This window comes from Stigmatopora nigra, unplaced genomic scaffold (assembly GCF_051989575.1).
Source record: "Stigmatopora nigra isolate UIUO_SnigA unplaced genomic scaffold, RoL_Snig_1.1 HiC_scaffold_198, whole genome shotgun sequence".
NCBI classification, from domain to species: domain Eukaryota; kingdom Metazoa; phylum Chordata; class Actinopteri; order Syngnathiformes; family Syngnathidae; genus Stigmatopora; species Stigmatopora nigra.
In genome coordinates, this window is record NW_027551702.1 from 1 (window position 1) to 18348 (window position 18348).

Below are 18348 nucleotides of genomic sequence, written 5' to 3' on the forward strand. Positions count from 1 at the left end.
TCCTAAAATGTTAACAACAAATGTAAATGGGGTGTAAAGTCATATTTATTTAAGTAGTCCTTAATGAAAAGAATGTCTCATGGGGCTTCAGAGGTCAACAGTTGATGAATAATTATAACCTTCTCTGATGTTAACATGCAAAAGGGTAAGGAAAATATATGTTAATGGACATTAAACCTTAAAATTAAAAGAGGTTGTAATATGAGAATATCTTAAAACTCACCTTGCAATGTGCCACTTCCTTTCGACCAGTAGATGCACATCCTCAATCCGTCGATTATGGGCGTAATGCAGTCTCTTGGGAAGGCTTTGCTTTAAATAGGGCTTAAAGTGCTGGTCTGGTTTCTTACACTAGACACAAAAAAATTTAATCAACCCATTAGGAAAGTGGTCACTTCAGTTGACACCTAGGTTGTTTTAATAATGCATACAGAGTAATAAAACTCTAACAGAAATATTTGCATTAGTTAGATCAATGAAAACATTCATAATATTTTCAAAATCTTGGCAATGAAAAAAAAGCGAAATACTTACAGTTAGATTGGCAACAATCTCCCTGGGATTATCTGAAAGATATTGCGGTGTAAGATTATAATAGTTTTTGTGAGTATAAAAGCATCATTCTCATACAATAGTTGAGATGTCAGCATTAACACTCAACAGTCTGACTGATTAATCAATCTTAGTCATGTGATTCAGTTGACATGTCAGCACAAACCCTCAACTGTCCGACACTGATCAATTAATTTTTGCCCTGCAAATGACTGAAACGTGTCTGTCCAAAGTCCTGGTGACAACTGTCAGTTTTGCCTGTATTTAAGACTCACTGGCTGGTCATTCAGTGAGAATTGCGAGGACGACAGACTGTGAGCGGTTCACAGCTGTTTGAGCATTATCCAACCGTTGGGTTTATTCTGTAATACTATTATATATGTTTGTATTTATTCATTTCTTCCAATTGTTCGAAGAGTGCTCGGGGTCGTAACCAGTCATCTAGTTCTCTCACAAGGACTGTTTATGAAATGAAAAATGAAAATCAGACATAGGCATTGTCGTCATCATTGACTTGACAAAAAGCCTAGTAGTCATCATACCCTCAGCAGTGTATGACGAAATTGTATAGTGCTTCTCCACAAGTTCGTCTTCCCAGGCAAGACACATTTATGACATTTATTTATGACATATTCATACTTGTTAGTTCTCCGTCTTGAGCGCCATCAATCCGGCGACTGCAAGTTGCCTCACCGATGCCAACAAGAATAAGATGGATCACTTACCTCTCACAGTCTTCTTACTTACCCTCCCTCAGTCAGCCTGTGGAAGGCAGATCCACGCCAAACGAACTTCCTGTTACTTCATTGCGACTTAATTTCATAGAAGGGATTTGTGTTGTCGTCACGTCACGTGTTGCTGCAGGGTCAGAGTCCTGATGGCTGTCGGGAAAAAGCTGTCCTTGAGCCTGTTTGTCTGTGCTTTGTAGGACCTGTACCGTCTGCCAGATGGAAGCAACTGGAACAGGCCGTGTCCAGGATGGTATGGGTCCCCAAAAATGGACCCGGCTGTTCTGAGGTACCGGGGGTTGGCAATGTCTTCTAGTTATGGCAGAGAGCAGCCGACGATCTTTGGGGCAGTGTCAATCACCCTCTGCATGGCTTTTTTGTCTGCTGCCGTGCTTCCGGCATACCACACTGTAATACAGTATGCCAGGATTCTCTCCACAGTGGCTCTGTAGAACATTGCCAGAAGCTTGGTGTCCAATTTGTCCCTTCTCAGTACCCTGAGAAAGTGGAGTCGTTTCTGGGCCTTCTTCACTACCACTGTGGTGTTTGTAGACCAGTAGAGCCAATTTGTTACGATCCCGTCGCGTAATGCGACGCGATGGGGGGAAGGTGAACCCAGGTGCGGAGACGCCGATGGAAAAGGGGAGGCAGTTGCGTTGCATTTGTTGTTTGGTTTAATTAATGGAAAAACTTAACATAAACAACTTGGCTTGAAAACTTACGAATACAGAAATGAAAATGCAGCGTGGCGTGGCGTCAAGAGAACGGCATGACAAATGTAGAAACTCAGGGGAACAAACCAGATTATCCGACAAACATTCAATAAACTCATAATGCTTAAATAGCCAGGAAAACATAATCACCTAATTGCCACGGCTGATAACAATCATGACATCATGCCAGGAGGGGCAACCAAGCCACTCCTGACAGTACCTCCCCTCTAAGGGACGGATCCTAGACGTCCCAAGGTCAACCCTAACATGAGAAACGAAAACAAGCAGTGAGGGCGGGTGGGAGACCTAGCATTGTCCGTGGGTCGTCCACACTAACCCATGAACAGACGAAAGAGAGGTCGATCCGGCGGGCGTCCGTGCCAGCCTGAAACAAGATGAGGCAGTAGTCGGTCCGGCGGGCGTCCGTGCCGGCCAGAAACGAGACGAGGCTGTGGTAAGTCTGGCGGGCGTCCGCGCCGGCCAGAAACGAGACGGGGCAGTGGCAAGTCTGGCGGGCGTCCGCGCCGGCCAAGAACGTGACGAGGCAGTGGTCGGTCCGGCGGGCATCCGTGCCGGCCAGAAACGAGACGAGACGCGGTGCTTGGCGGAGCGGTGCTTGGCGGAGCGGTGCTTGGCGGAGCGGTGCTTGGCGGAGCGGTGCTTGGCGGAGCGGTGCTTGGCGGAGCGGTGCTTGGCGGAGCGGTGCTTGGGAGAGCGGTGCTTGGGAGAGCGGTGCTTGGGAGAGCGGTGCTTGGGAGAGCGGTGCTTGGGAGAGCGGTGCTTGGGAGAGCGGTGCTTGGGAGAGCGGTGCTTGGGAGAGCGGTGCTTGGGAGAGGGGTGCTTGGGAGAGCGGTGCTTGGGAGAGCGGTGCTTGGGAGAGCGGTGCTTGGGAGAGCGGTGCTTGGGAGAGCGGTGCTTGGGAGAGCGGTGCTTGGGAGAGCGGTGCTTGGGAGAGCGGTGCTTGGGAGAGCAGTGCTTGGGAGAGCGGTGCTTGGGAGAGCGGTGCTTGGGAGAGCGGTGCTTGGGAGAGCGGTGCTTGGGAGAGCGGTGCTTGGGAGAGCGGTGCTTGGGAGAGCGGTGCTTGGGAGAGTGGTGCTTGGGAGAGCGGAGCTTGAGAGAGCGGTGCTCAGATGGCCGTCCGTCACCGGAAGCCTGGTCCGTGGCTTCGGTACGGGTGCAACTGGCGGCCCCAGTGGCAACGGGAGTACTTTGCGTAGCCTCGGCACTGGAGCTTGGGGCACTTGAAACGGCGTGGTCGGCCGAGTAACTTCGGGCACTTGGAACGGCGAGGTCGGCTGAGTATCTTGGAGCAAATGGAAAAGCGAGGTCGGCCGATTATATTGGAGCAACTGGAACAGCGAGCTCTGCCGAGTAACTTTGGGCACTTGGAACGGCGAGGTCGGCCGAGTAGCTTGGACGGACGAGGTCGGGCGAGGAGCTTGGAAGGACGAGGTCGGGCGAGGAGCTTGGACGGACGAGGTCGGGCGAGGGGCTTGGAAGGACGAGGTCGGGTGAGGAGCTTGGACAGACGAGGTCGGGCGAGTAACTTGGACAGTGGTTTGAGTGTCCAGGCACTCCTTTCGCTTTGCTCTACGGCGTGGCGCTCGGCGCCTCCTCTGGGGGGATTGCACAGCACCCACGCCATCACGTGGTGGCCCATAATAGGTGGCCAGCCCACTATGAAATTGCTGGTCAGGGTATTCGGAGTAGGAATTGTCGGGGAAAAAGTAGGGGTACTCCTCCTCCGGTGGGAGGTCTCGGGGTCCGAATTGGTCGAAAAATTCACTATCGGATTCCGAAACACCAGCGAAAAAATCAATTTCCTCACCGACGTCCTCCTCTCCAGAATCTTCAGGCTCCCTCCATTGTGAACCATATCCGCTGGTCATAGGCATAAGATAACTTGAGCGATTTCTGGTGGTTGTTCGCACCTAGGCATCATGATTAAACTGTTTGCGCTTCCCAGTGCGACGGGCATAGCGGTGGAGGGGCATAGGAGTGAAATGCGTATCTAACTCTCCTACCAGCTGAGACTTATCTCAAGCAATGATGTGCCTGAGAGCCCCACACCACGGTGTGTTCATTATAAAACTCCTAAAAGATTCTGAGGGGTTTCTTATACACTCCAAGCAGTCCGGTGTCTTCGAGGTGGATGGTTGGCGTCGCCGAGCATGGTGGTCAGATCGTACTGTTACGATCCCGTCGCGCAATGCGACGCGATCGGGGGAGAAGGTGAACCCAGGTGCGGAGACGCCGATGGAAAAGGGGAGGCAGTTGCGTTGCATTTGTTGTTTGGTTTAATTAACGGAAAACTTAACATATACAACTTGGCTTGAAAACTTACGAATACAGAAATGAAAATGCAGCGTGGCGTGGCGTCAAGAGAACAGCATAACAAACGTAGAAACTCAGGGGAACAAACCAGACGATCTGACAAACATTCAACAAACTCATATTGCTTAAACAGCCAGGAAAACATAATCACCTAATTGCCACGGCTGATAACAATCATGACATCATGCCAGGAGGGGCAACCAAGCCACTCCTGACACTATCCGTGACATGGACTCCCAGAAATCTATTTATCTGACATCTCATCCAGTATCGGGCTCCGCGGACTGTTGATATGGGTTTACAGCGAAGAGTCGTCAAGGACTCTTGCTACTAGCAGATGGATATCAATCACTTCCAGGAACACACGTATAGTGTTACTACATCGTGACGCACTTTTCGCTTCTTTATGTAATTATGTCAAATGAAGGCGTGATTGTTTTAATTCAAAAGAAGTTTGTTTTTTAGTTACCTCTGTTTTTTATTGTTAAATACCTTAATTGTTATTATAGTTACAGGTGTTGTTTTTGTTTACACAAGTTGGATTAATCAATAACCTTGTAATTGTTTTGATTTATGGCTTTGAAGCCGTACAACGAATTACTGTTCAAGGAGATACTTTGGAGATCGGGAGGAAGTCCTGAAGTCTTGAAATGTATATCCCCTTATAAGGTCTTTAGCAGAGATGCAAATTATTTAATTAAATGTCAATAATTGAATAAGATGTCCGCCTGCAGTGATTGATAATTATATCACAAGTGTAATTATTAATGAACCTATTATTTAATGAAATGTCAATAATTGAATAAGATGTCTGCCTGTAGTGATTGATAATTATATCACAAGTGTAATTATTAATGAACCTATCACCAACCATCCTGCAGTCCGGTAATAAACCTATTTCCTATTTAAATTGATCTCACTCTTTCTTAACCTGCTCCTGAAGTGGGAATTTCAGATCTATCGTACTTTTGTGCCGAAACCCGGGACCCAACGACCAACAATTGCCGGAGTGACGACAGAGCACGATGACAGCATCCTCCATCGTGTGTTCACCCTTTGATTTCTGTCTCCGTGGTGTGATAATTTGAATGAGTATTATAACTGTGGTAGTATTAACATTTTGAGGTCTGGGATTAATTCACGGTGAACAGAATAGTTTGTGGTCTGGGACCAACGTATGAAGAACATTATAGTTTTTGGTCCGGGACCAACATAGGTAAAACAAAATAGAGTCAGGGACTTATAGTATTGGTGTGTTAATAGAGTCAGGTACTTGTGGTTTTGGTATATTCCGAGATATTGGGTGAATCACGAAATAGAGGTCAATTTCTGTGAATTTAGAATAAAAATTTTGTTTAAACTATTAAGTAAGTAATTAATAAGGGTCGGAAAGCGACAGGGGAGATGGGTTTGTTGCTGGACTGCAGGATGGGGATCGGAGGGTTACCGAATGTGGGGTATGTGCGGATGCGTAGTGTGGGGAGTTGCCTGTGTCTGCCGCGATAGGTGGAGAGGCATGGTTTATGTCCCAATTTGAAGGATAGGGAAGAATAGAAAAGATCTTGGTAAGTAAATAGAAAATATTTTGGTAAGTGAATGGAAGAGTTTTGTAAGCATGAAGAATCGATTTTTGCAAGTGCATAGAAAAGAAAGTTTGGAAAAAGCAGCTAAAGGTATGACAGAGAGAGAGGCAGAGAGAGAGTGACAGAGAGATTGGAAAAACAAAGACAGTGCACGATATGGAATTCCAAAGAATCATTGATTTATAGTGATAATGACACCCAAATTGTACCTCGCTTTTTAAAATAAAAATAATTGACTTACGATAGGCATAATTTCCCTGGTTTGTCCTGAGCGGGTGGAATATGCTTTGGCGTGGGTCATATTAATGACTCTTAGAATATTAATGAAATTAAGGATCGCATAAGCATCGAAAAATGGATTTCAACCAATTTACTTTGATCTATTTCCTTTCAGAATGATTATTGCTGATAGGACAGCAAATTTGCAGACCACTGATATCTGATTATTAGTGTGTGTGCGTGAATGGTTGTCTGTCTTCTTGTGTTTTTGATTGGCTGTCCACCAAGATCTCAACAGGAGGGATAGTATAGTTCCACAGGTCTCCAAATCGACTTTAATTTTTTTGCAGAAACTGTCTTCAGGTTCTGAACATGGATTTGTTCGAGCTGAACCACGGTGGCATATGCAGGTACTGTCTTGTGGTCATCGACCAAGTCGTTTGAGATATGTCCATCCAAGAAAGTGGACACCAGGGCAGTCGCAAAAGCCAAATGCAAAAGGATCATTCCAAGCCATGGAATAAATACCACGAGTCATGTGGAGTGATGGTAGTGCTCGCTACGTGAGCTGCGTGATCCAAGCTATGGGACGGCATCTTGAAATCAACCCGAGGTATCATTGCGCCTGGCGCCCCCAAAGTACTGGACTCATTGAAAGAACCAATGGAACAGTAAGAGTCAGACTGGTAGGGAGGAGACTGGAGAAACAGATTCTCTCACTCAGTGGTTATGCAAAATGTTCCAAGAAAGAACTGTGATATATGCAAATGATCTGCCAACATATTCTCGGTCTCCCACACAGGAGGTCCTTTCCCCAGGCGACCTGGTACTCGTCAAGGTGATAAAAAGAAAGTGCCCGTCATCTCCACGTGGGGAAGGACCTCGCTGTGTGATTTTGACCGCTAACTTCACCAAGTTGGCCACCACCGTCAAAGCTGATGAACGAGTGTCGGAGCTCACAACCAGGATCCAGTGTGGGGCTCGGATGTGCCCCTCAAACACAAACACTGGTCAGTCTTCTCCAAAATCATAATGCTCTGCTGCCCTGGGTGGGAGTGGCAGCGCATCAGTCCGGCTGTTATACTTACAACAGGAGGGAATTGTAATATAACATTAAGGAAAAAATGACAATGTTGCGTGGCAATTGCTTGTTCATATTTTATCAGTTTTTGTAAGTATAGAAACATCGTTGTCATAAGAAAAATGCCCCGAGTTTGGTCGTTGTCATGGAGACTTCACACTGATTAAGCGGACATTGCCCAAAGTTTTGTCGTTGCCATGGAGACTTGCCGCTGATTAATCAGACTTTTCCCAAAGTTTGGTCATTGCCATAGAAACCATACTATGCGCTGTTTTCCTGAATAAAGACTGACCCACTGTTCATTCAGAGAGAATCGCGAGACTGTTCATTCAGAGAGAATTGGTGCGGGTAAAACTGTTCTGCCGCTGAGAAAGGGTGTCCTCGGGCCAAGTTTTTATTATCTTTATTTGTGGCCTTGTTAGCCTCCGGAGTGGGGTGTATGCGGGGGTTGAGGGACAGGCAGAGATGGTCTGATCCAGCAAGGTGAGGGAAGGATGTGGCTCTATAAGCATGTGTGATATTAGAATAAACATGTCCTAGAGTTGTATCTCCTCTGGTGTGACACTTCACGTACTGGATGCACTTAGGCAGGTCAGTTTTTAAACACACTTTGATGAAGTCACCAGTGACAATAAAGACTCCATCGGGGTGGTCAAGCTGTGGTTTGTTTACAGCCGTTAGCACTCCATTACACTAAGCACTGGCTCACCACAAGGCTGTGTATTGAGTCCTCTTCTGTACTCCCAGTACACATACGACTGTACACCAGCCCACCAGTCAAACTCAATCATCAAATTTGCCGATAACACCGTTGTGGTCAGACTCGTCTCAGTAGGGGATGAGTCGGCCTGCAGAGACGAGGTCAACAAACTGTCTTCGTGGTGCTCGGTGAACAATCTCACGCTGAACACCACGAAAACTAAAGAAATAATCCTGGACTTTTGCAAACCTAGCACAGATCTGGCCTCACTCTTCATAAATTGAGTATATGTAGACAGGATTCAGTCTTTTAAATTCCTGTGGGTTTACGCCACGGATAAGCTCTCTTGGTCTACAAACATCACGGCAGGCCCGGAAATGACTCCATTTCCTCAAGGTACTCACGAGGAACAACTTGGACACAAAGCTTCTGGTAACCGTCAATAGAGCCACCGTAGAGAGCATCCTGGCATACTGCATCACAGTGTGGTACACTGGAAGCACGGCAGCAGACAAAAAGGCCATGCAGAGTGATTAACACTACCCAGAAGATCGTTGGCTGCTCTCTTGCCTCACTGGAAGACATTACCAGCCCTCGTTACCTCAGCAGAGCCAGGAACATCATCGGGGATCCATATCACCCTGGTCACAATTTGTTCCAGTTGCTGCCCTCTGGCAGACGCTATAGGTCTCACAAAGTACGGACAAATAGGCTTTTTCTCACACCCATCAGGACTCTAAACTTGCGGTAACACGACACACAATCCCTTCCGTAATAACGTTGGGGTGAGGTAACATGAAAAGATGTTGGGCGGTGATCTGCCTCTTATTGGCTGACTGAAGGTAAGTGAAAGACAGTGTAAGTTATCCGCTCGGGGGCGTGATGAGATGTATCCATCATGGCGGAATGCCAAATTACGAGTCTAAAATTATTTTCACTTCTTTAGGTCTTTTACCAGGAAAACGCACCCTATGGAGAAGCTCCACCAATTTCATGATACGCAGTTTCTGGGTATGATGACAATTAGGCTTTTCTCGAGTGAATGATGATGACAAAGCCTATGTCCAATTATTATTATTATTATTATTATTATTATTATTATTATTATTATTATTATTATTATTATTATTATTATTATTATTATTATTATTATTATTATTATTATTATTATTATTATTATTATTATTATTATTATTATTATTATTATTATTATTATTATTATTATTATTATTATTATTATTATTATTATTATTATTATTATTATTATTATTATTATTATTATTATTATTATTATTATTATTATTATTATTATTATTATTATTATTATTATTATTATTATTATTATTATTATTATTATTATTATTATTATTATTATTATTATTATTATTATTATTATTATTATTATTATTATTATTATTATTATTATTATTATTATTATTATTATTATTATTATTATTATTATTATTATTATTATTATTATTATTATTATTATTATTATTATTATTATTATTATTATTATTATTATTATTATTATTATTATTATTATTATTATTATTATTATTATTATTATTATTATTATTATTATTATTATTATTATTATTATTATTATTATTATTATTATTATTATTATTATTATTATTATTATTATTATTATTATTATTATTATTATTATTATTATTATTATTATTATTATTATTATTATTATTATTATTATTATTATTATTATTATTATTATTATTATTATTATTATTATTATTATTATTATTATTATTATTATTATTATTATTATTATTATTATTATTATTATTATTATTATTATTATTATTATTATTATTATTATTATTATTATTATTATTATTATTATTATTATTATTATTATTATTATTATTATTATTATTATTATTATTATTATTATTATTATTATTATTATTATTATTATTATTATTATTATTATTATTATTATTATTATTATTATTATTATTATTATTATTATTATTATTATTATTATTATTATTATTATTATTATTATTATTATTATTATTATTATTATTATTATTATTATTATTATTATTATTATTATTATTATTATTATTATTATTATTATTATTATTATTATTATTATTATTATTATTATTATTATTATTATTATTATTATTATTATTATTATTATTATTATTATTATTATTATTATTATTATTATTATTATTATTATTATTATTATTATTATTATTATTATTATTATTATTATTATTATTATTATTATTATTATTATTATTATTATTATTATTATTATTATTATTATTATTATTATTATTATTATTATTATTATTATTATTATTATTATTATTATTATTATTATTATTATTATTATTATTATTATTATTATTATTATTATTATTATTATTATTATTATTATTATTATTATTATTATTATTATTATTATTATTATTATTATTATTATTATTATTATTATTATTATTATTATTATTATTATTATTATTATTATTATTATTATTATTATTATTATTATTATTATTATTATTATTATTATTATTATTATTATTATTATTATTATTATTATTATTATTATTATTATTATTATTATTATTATTATTATTATTATTATTATTATTATTATTATTATTATTATTATTATTATTATTATTATTATTATTATTATTATTATTATTATTATTATTATTATTATTATTATTATTATTATTATTATTATTATTATTATTATTATTATTATTATTATTATTATTATTATTATTATTATTATTATTATTATTATTATTATTATTATTATTATTATTATTATTATTATTATTATTATTATTATTATTATTATTATTATTATTATTATTATTATTATTATTATTATTATTATTATTATTATTATTATTATTATTATTATTATTATTATTATTATTATTATTATTATTATTATTATTATTATTATTATTATTATTATTATTATTATTATTATTATTATTATTATTATTATTATTATTATTATTATTATTATTATTATTATTATTATTATTATTATTATTATTATTATTATTATTATTATTATTATTATTATTATTATTATTATTATTATTATTATTATTATTATTATTATTATTATTATTATTATTATTATTATTATTATTATTATTATTATTATTATTATTATTATTATTATTATTATTATTATTATTATTATTATTATTATTATTATTATTATTATTATTATTATTATTATTATTATTATTATTATTATTATTATTATTATTATTATTATTATTATTATTATTATTATTATTATTATTATTATTATTATTATTATTATTATTATTATTATTATTATTATTATTATTATTATTATTATTATTATTATTATTATTATTATTATTATTATTATTATTATTATTATTATTATTATTATTATTATTATTATTATTATTATTATTATTATTATTATTATTATTATTATTATTATTATTATTATTATTATTATTATTATTATTATTATTATTATTATTATTATTATTATTATTATTATTATTATTATTATTATTATTATTATTATTATTATTATTATTATTATTATTATTATTATTATTATTATTATTATTATTATTATTATTATTATTATTATTATTATTATTATTATTATTATTATTATTATTATTATTATTATTATTATTATTATTATTATTATTATTATTATTATTATTATTATTATTATTATTATTATTATTATTATTATTATTATTATTATTATTATTATTATTATTATTATTATTATTATTATTATTATTATTATTATTATTATTATTATTATTATTATTATTATTATTATTATTATTATTATTATTATTATTATTATTATTATTATTATTATTATTATTATTATTATTATTATTATTATTATTATTATTATTATTATTATTATTATTATTATTATTAATGCGTGACATACGCGGGCAGGCTATTTCTAGGGTCTGCTTGTTTGACCACAAGAACATGAACATCCACTGAGCAATAAGTAGTCTGTCGGCAAGAAATGAAACCACTCTGTCAAGTGGTCAGGGTTATACAAAATTTGGAATTTAATGCAAACACAAGGTGCGCACCAACTGATTGGCCCCACTGCCCATTTTAGAGAAAAAAATACACTTTTAATTGCGCCCCATAGCTGTGAAAATACAGCACTCAAATGTGTAGTGTAAACATCCTATAACCTTTTTGATAGCATTATTCATGTAACCATAATTCATTCAACAATTTGAAAAGGACATTGTAAGGTGAATTTGAAATGAACTCCCAAAATATGTGCAGTTTGGTTGTAAAATAAAAGTATGATAGATGGCCGCTCAATGTTGTCGTGATTCTTCCGCCTGTCTTTGGTGCGGGCAATCTGGGTACGATTCCCACTCGGTGGCAGAGTGATTGTGAGTGAGTGGTTGTTTGTCTCTCTGTGTGCCCTATGACTGATTGGCGACTCGTCTAGGATGCAGTCTGCTTTTCGCCCGGAGACAGTTTGGCTCCAGCAACCCCTGCAACTCTTGAAAACATAAAGCATGATACATGTTATCTTTGCATCTTACATTTTGAGTTAGTTGATCTGGGGCGTATTCTTCCTAGGGCTCCTGGAATTAGGATGATGTCATCAACATTTGTTAAGTAATTACTGAGGAGCTCTGTTTGATCACAATGAGCCTCTTCCATACCTGAAACAGAAAATAGATTTGGTGTAGCAATGCCTGAAAATTGCTTATTAAAATACCTCAAACATTGCGGGAAAAATTGACTTTGCCAATGTACACTTGTGATATAGCATGTTAGTATTACCATGATCCCCAACAATGATGATGTTCACACATCGGTGTAATTTCATCTGCTTCAGTCCATTCATGAGTTGACCAACAAGCCTATCAATCATCCTAATAGGATGGTTTAACTGGAATAGAGTGAATCACAAGCTTCAAAATATTTCAAGTGAAGTTTGTAGCACAATTTTTACATTAATGATACTTACATCAATGCTGATAGGTCCCATTTTATGTCCAAATATGTCAGGCTGCTCAAAATGCATTGCGTATACATAAGGTCTGCAACAGGGTGAAATATTTAGAATAGAATACATTTATTATCATTCAAAATACTATATTAGTCATGACAAAACAAAACATCTATATTTTAGGACATTAAGCTTTTATTTTTTTTCTGTGAGACCGAATCTCTCTGCTCATTTTCCCAACGCCATCTGATGATGTAGTGGTTAACTCGACTGACTTCAGTGCGGAGTGGTCTCAATTCCTGTTGGTGTCAGTATGATTGAGACTGGCGACCAGTCCAAGGTGTAAGTATTACCTCGAATTTTGTGGATAATGTAGACCAGGTCATAATCGAAAAAACGCAAAGTAAGATGACCCTATTATTACTACCATACTGTTTTTGCGTCCATACAAAAATACATATACAATTATCAAGAAGTGTAATTGTTAAATGGTAAGTTATGGGCGAGAGTTTTGCGGCGCACAAGAAACATGGTGACATGGAGTTGGGACCGCTGTTTTTTTTTTATAGAAATATTATTTTGTACAAGGACATGACGCTTTCAAGGCGATTGCCACACTCAATGGCTACAACCATGTTGTCATTATTCTGTAGGACACTGGTTCAAACTGCAGACCATTTTGAAAATGTCTTGCCAATTTCACCAAGTACTAAGACCACTTACTTGATTTTATTGCTCATTGTTTTGGAGGAAATTAAACTTCCTATTCGCTCCTCTGTGTCCCCCAGCCGTATTACCTTCCCAGAGAACTCTAGTTACGGGTACGAGCGATGGCATTAGCTTACTGCCCGGACTTAAATGGAAACTAAATTTTGACTTTGTTCCTCCGTGGCATCCAGCCATCTTAGGTGATAAGGGCAACGGCATTCGCCGTAACGTCACCCAAAGCTTGGTCTTCAAAACATTTCCGGAAAATTCCACCATCTCCTCCACTGTCCCAAGACTCCCGGCTGTCCAGTATGCTCAATGTGTTCTATTTTCGGATAAAAGTGGCGGCATCCAACGAAGGTCGCCCATGGCTTTCAAGAAAATTGCATTTTGCATAGCTAAATCAACAGGACGACTATCAACATCAGCAGAAACAGTGGAGCAGGTTCGTGAAGCCTTCCTGCGTAGTCCTTGGAAGAGTTTTAGAAGAGCAAGTGTGGAAACCCACATTCCAGACCCTTTCTTGAAAATTTTGGTGCCAAGACCTAATCTGTTTTGTAGTTAGTGGCTTTTTTGAAAAACTAGTGAAGGCACGCTGCACTGTCTTCAGTGACTGAGTCCGAGCATAGTCTAACACGCAAAATGCCTTTTTTAAAATTTAATGTCATTTCTCAATATGAAAAGATAGAATACGACATATTACCAACTGCAATAACAATATTATGTCTGTTAACGCAGATGCCTCACTAGCGGAGGAACTGAACCATTTCTTTGCCCGCTTTGAGACTGACAAATCAGACCCAGTGTCAACACTGATGTAATGTTGCAAGTTAACTGTGAGCCATTATGTGCAATACTTAATCCTTCTTTCCAGAAACAAGTCTTTGCAGTCAGATGTTGAATCCATAAGTCATGCAGTCACATTATCCCCCCCCACCTTTTTTTAAATTTTATTTGTTCCCTCATACTGATGAGAAAATATATTAAAAAAACGCTAATTTATACAAGTTTATTTTTGAACGTTTAGTTTTGTGCTTACGTACTTATTTTGCTACTACCATGCAACTGTGATTAAAAACATTGTAAATACAAGGTTAAGGTATTACATTTGCTATATTTTCAATTGAAATGTATAACTCTAATTTGAATACGATTTTTGTTATATTTTTGGGGTGATGTGTTAAACTTGATGTCTATTTTCTGTAATTGCTGTTTTGTGCTCTGCATTTTTAGAAGAAAAAAAGAATATTGAATATGTCTCTTAGTATTACTTGATTGCAAATGTTTAATAGTTTTAATCGTATGCTGGGAAGGTTATATTTATTAACATTTTTTTTTACTTAATATAATTTGGATTTTTACTAAGTAATCACACATTCATAATTTATATTTTTATTAAGTAATTTCACATTTATACGCAAGTTCAATTGTTTTGCTTTTTTTACCTTTTTACCTCCCACCCAGCAGCAATACACAAGTTCCGGGAATAGGAAGTGAGACTGGTAATGTAGTCTGTGAACACCAGGAAGGCTGCTGGACCAGACGGAAAACCTGGAAAGGTGCTCAAAGCCTGTGCTGAACAGCTGGCTGGAGTCTTCACGAAAATTTTCAATTGTTCCCTGCACCAATCTATCATTCCAGCCTGCCTGAAATCTGCCACCATTATCCCTGTCCCAAAAAAGCCAACCATTGACAGCTGGAACGATTTTATGCCTGTTACCCTCATGCCTGTGATGATGGAGTGCTTTGAAAAGTTGGTGGCCCGCCACATCAGGAATACAATCCCTCCCTCAGTTGACCCCCACCAGTTTGCTTATAGAGAAAACAGGTCCACTGAGGAATGCTATCACCGTGGCTCTACACAGCACTGAGCCACCTGGAGCACCACAGGAATTATGTGAGGATGCTTTTCATTCACTATAGCTCAGCCTTTAACATCATAAAGCCGGACATTCTGAAGGACAAACTCTCCCACCTTGGACTATCCTCTTCAATCTTCTGCTGGATAAAGAACTTCTTGACCAACCGACCACAAACTGTTAGACTAGCCCGCCAGTCAAATTCCATCATCAAATTTGCCGATGACACCACTGTGATCGGACTCATCTCAGGTGGGGATGAGTTGGCCTACAAAGATGAGGTCAACAAACTGTCTGGTTGGTGCTCGGCGAACAATCTCACACTGAATACCACGAAAACTAAAGAAATAACCCTGGACTTTTGCAAACATAGCACAGATCTGGCCTCACTCCTCATAAATTGAGTATCTGTAGACAGGGTCCAGTCTTTTAAATTCCTGAGAGTTCACGTCACGGATTAGCTCTCCTGGTCTACAGACATCACGGCAGGCCCGGAGATGACTCCATTTTCTCAGGGTACTGAGGAGGAACAACTTGGACACCAAGCTTCTGGCAACCTTCTACAGAGCCACTGTGGAGAGCATCCTGGAATACTTTATTACAATGTGGTACGCTGGAAGCACGGCAGCAGACAAAAAAGCCATGCAGAGGGTGATTAACACTGCCCAGAAGATCGTCGGCTAATCTCTGCCATCACTGGAAGATATTGCCAGCTCTCGTTATCTCAGCAGAGCCGGGAACATTGTTTGGGACCCATATCATCCGGCCTGTTCCAATTGCTACCCTCGGGCAGACGCTACAGCTCCTACAAAGCACGGACAAACAGGCTCAAGGACAGCTTTTTTCAAACAGCCATCAGGACTCTGAACCTGCAGGAGCACGACACGACAACACAAATACCTTCTATGGAATAAATTGGGAGTGAGGTAACAGCAAGGACGTTGGGCGTGGATCTGCCTTCTACTGGCTGACTGAAGGTAAGTGAGAAGACAGTGAGAGGTAAGTGATCCCTTTTATTCTTTGTTGGCATCGGCGAGGCAACTTGCAGTCGCCCGGATTTGGTTACGCTCAGGGGGTGATGCGATTTATCCATCATGGCGGAGTGCTAACGAGTCTGAAAATGAAATTTATTCGGCCTTGCCTGGGAGGGCGCACTTGTGGAGAAGCACTACCAATTTCGTCATACGCAGGTGGGTATGATGACAGTGCGCCTTTTTTGTCAAGTCAATGTTGACGACAATGCCTATGTCTGAAATGATTTTTATTTTATTTTTTAAATGCCAAATCTTACACACAAAAATGTTCTACACAAGCTGTGAAAATATAAAATAATTCCAAGGAAATTTGTCAAACTGAATGGCCTACAAAATGGAATCAAACATTTTGGAACACCCTACAAATAAAGTATGTAAATATGTAAGTATGACTTTCAGATGAATCCGTCAATCACTGTTAAATGCATGAAGAAAGGGAAAGAAGACCAGCATAAAAAAGGAGGATATTGAAGTTACATACTGTCAGGGCTCATCACAGCCACAGAGCTACTATCACGGCAAAAGCATACATGTTCAAGCTAGATCTGAGAAATCGCATAAATTCTACTTCAAATGTGACCAGTGAAGCATTGTGGACTACTCATGTTCTTCTTCTATGTAAGCTTCGTTTTATATCAAGTGGGAACGGAGAATATTCAGACTCCTTGAAACTGTTCCCTGTCTCGCATTGTAGCCATTTGCCAAAATCAAAAATGTTCCTTTTATTTTTCATTAATGTATACTCAGCACCCCATCTTGACAATTTTTTTTAGAATTGTATGCTAATTTATTAAAAACTTAAATAACATGATCCTAAATATTGAGACCCCATGCAGCAACATTCATATTTAACTCACATGCTGTTCATTTCTGCTGATCCTCCTTGTGATGTTTTTTTTTATTGGAGTCTAGATGTGTTTAATTAAACTGATTGGACTATTTGGCTAAGGTTACAAAATATTTTTTGCAGCACTGAAGGTTCCGAAAAGCATAGTGGCCTGGATAATCTCTTGGATTACATCAATGCTCAAATTGTTAGGTTTGGATTATTTTAGAGTCTTTGTGTGTGTGTGTGTTCTGTCCTTGTTATTTGATTGATATCAGCTGTTGTGACCTATTCATTTTGTCTTACTGTGGCAGATAGCAAGATGTGTTCATAATGGGTTAGGCTGGTCTTAACGATCTCACTATAATGTGCTTAGACGTCAGACGCGATTGTAAAGGGTGGTGGATGTCCTACCCTGTACTGCTTTGAAAAATGCTGAGATTGGATTGGATTGGATAACTTTATTCATCCCGTATTCGGGAAATTTCTTTGTTGCAGTAGGAAGAGGGTGAGGATGCAGGTATAGGAAAGGCATTATACACAAATAGGTAGTTAATAGTAAGTCAAGAAATAAATACATGAATAAATATATAAATAAGTAACCGTGTTGCTGAGATATATATATATACATACACATACATATATATAGAAGCACATCTATACTATATCAGAATTCAGGAGGTCCTAACCCACAGCCCTTTTTTGGTTAAGATGTTCAATAAAGCGGATCTTTGTTCCTGTCTCACTGCTGTCCAAGTTTGCACTCTGTTCGTACTTCAATAATTGGCATCACGGAATCGGGAGCCGAAGGGGGAGGCATCGAAGGCGGGCTACTCTGGCGGACACCGTATTGCGAGATCAACGGCCATAAAATAGGTAAGAGTTCTTACCATTTGATTGGTAATATAGTGTGTGTGTGAGTGGCTGGCGCCCATGCCATGGTCTTTGTTCATGTCTCACTGCTGTCCAAGTGTGGAGTCTGTTCGAACTTTATTATAAT

The 18348-nt window shown here is 37.1% G+C and overlaps 1 protein-coding gene across 2 annotated transcripts in view; it reads right to left on the bottom strand.

Annotated features, from left to right (window-relative positions):
• Positions 1-49: 49 nt before the first annotated feature.
• LOC144193201 (autotaxin-like) overlaps positions 50-18348 on the bottom strand; it is a 29269-nt gene continuing 10970 nt past the window's right edge. Inside the window, exons 5-9 of one of the 2 annotated variants that reach the window (XM_077711980.1) lie at positions 12940-13012; positions 12753-12861; positions 12509-12631; positions 535-566; positions 50-351 (exon numbers count right to left, since the gene is read on the bottom strand). In XM_077711980.1, the coding sequence (XP_077568106.1) occupies positions 220-351; positions 535-566; positions 12509-12631; positions 12753-12861; positions 12940-13012 (469 nt within the window). In that variant the 3' untranslated portion in view covers positions 50-219. The remainder of the gene's footprint in view (positions 352-534; positions 567-12508; positions 12632-12752; positions 12862-12939; positions 13013-18348) is intronic. The other variant, XM_077711979.1, reaches the window with a different exon arrangement.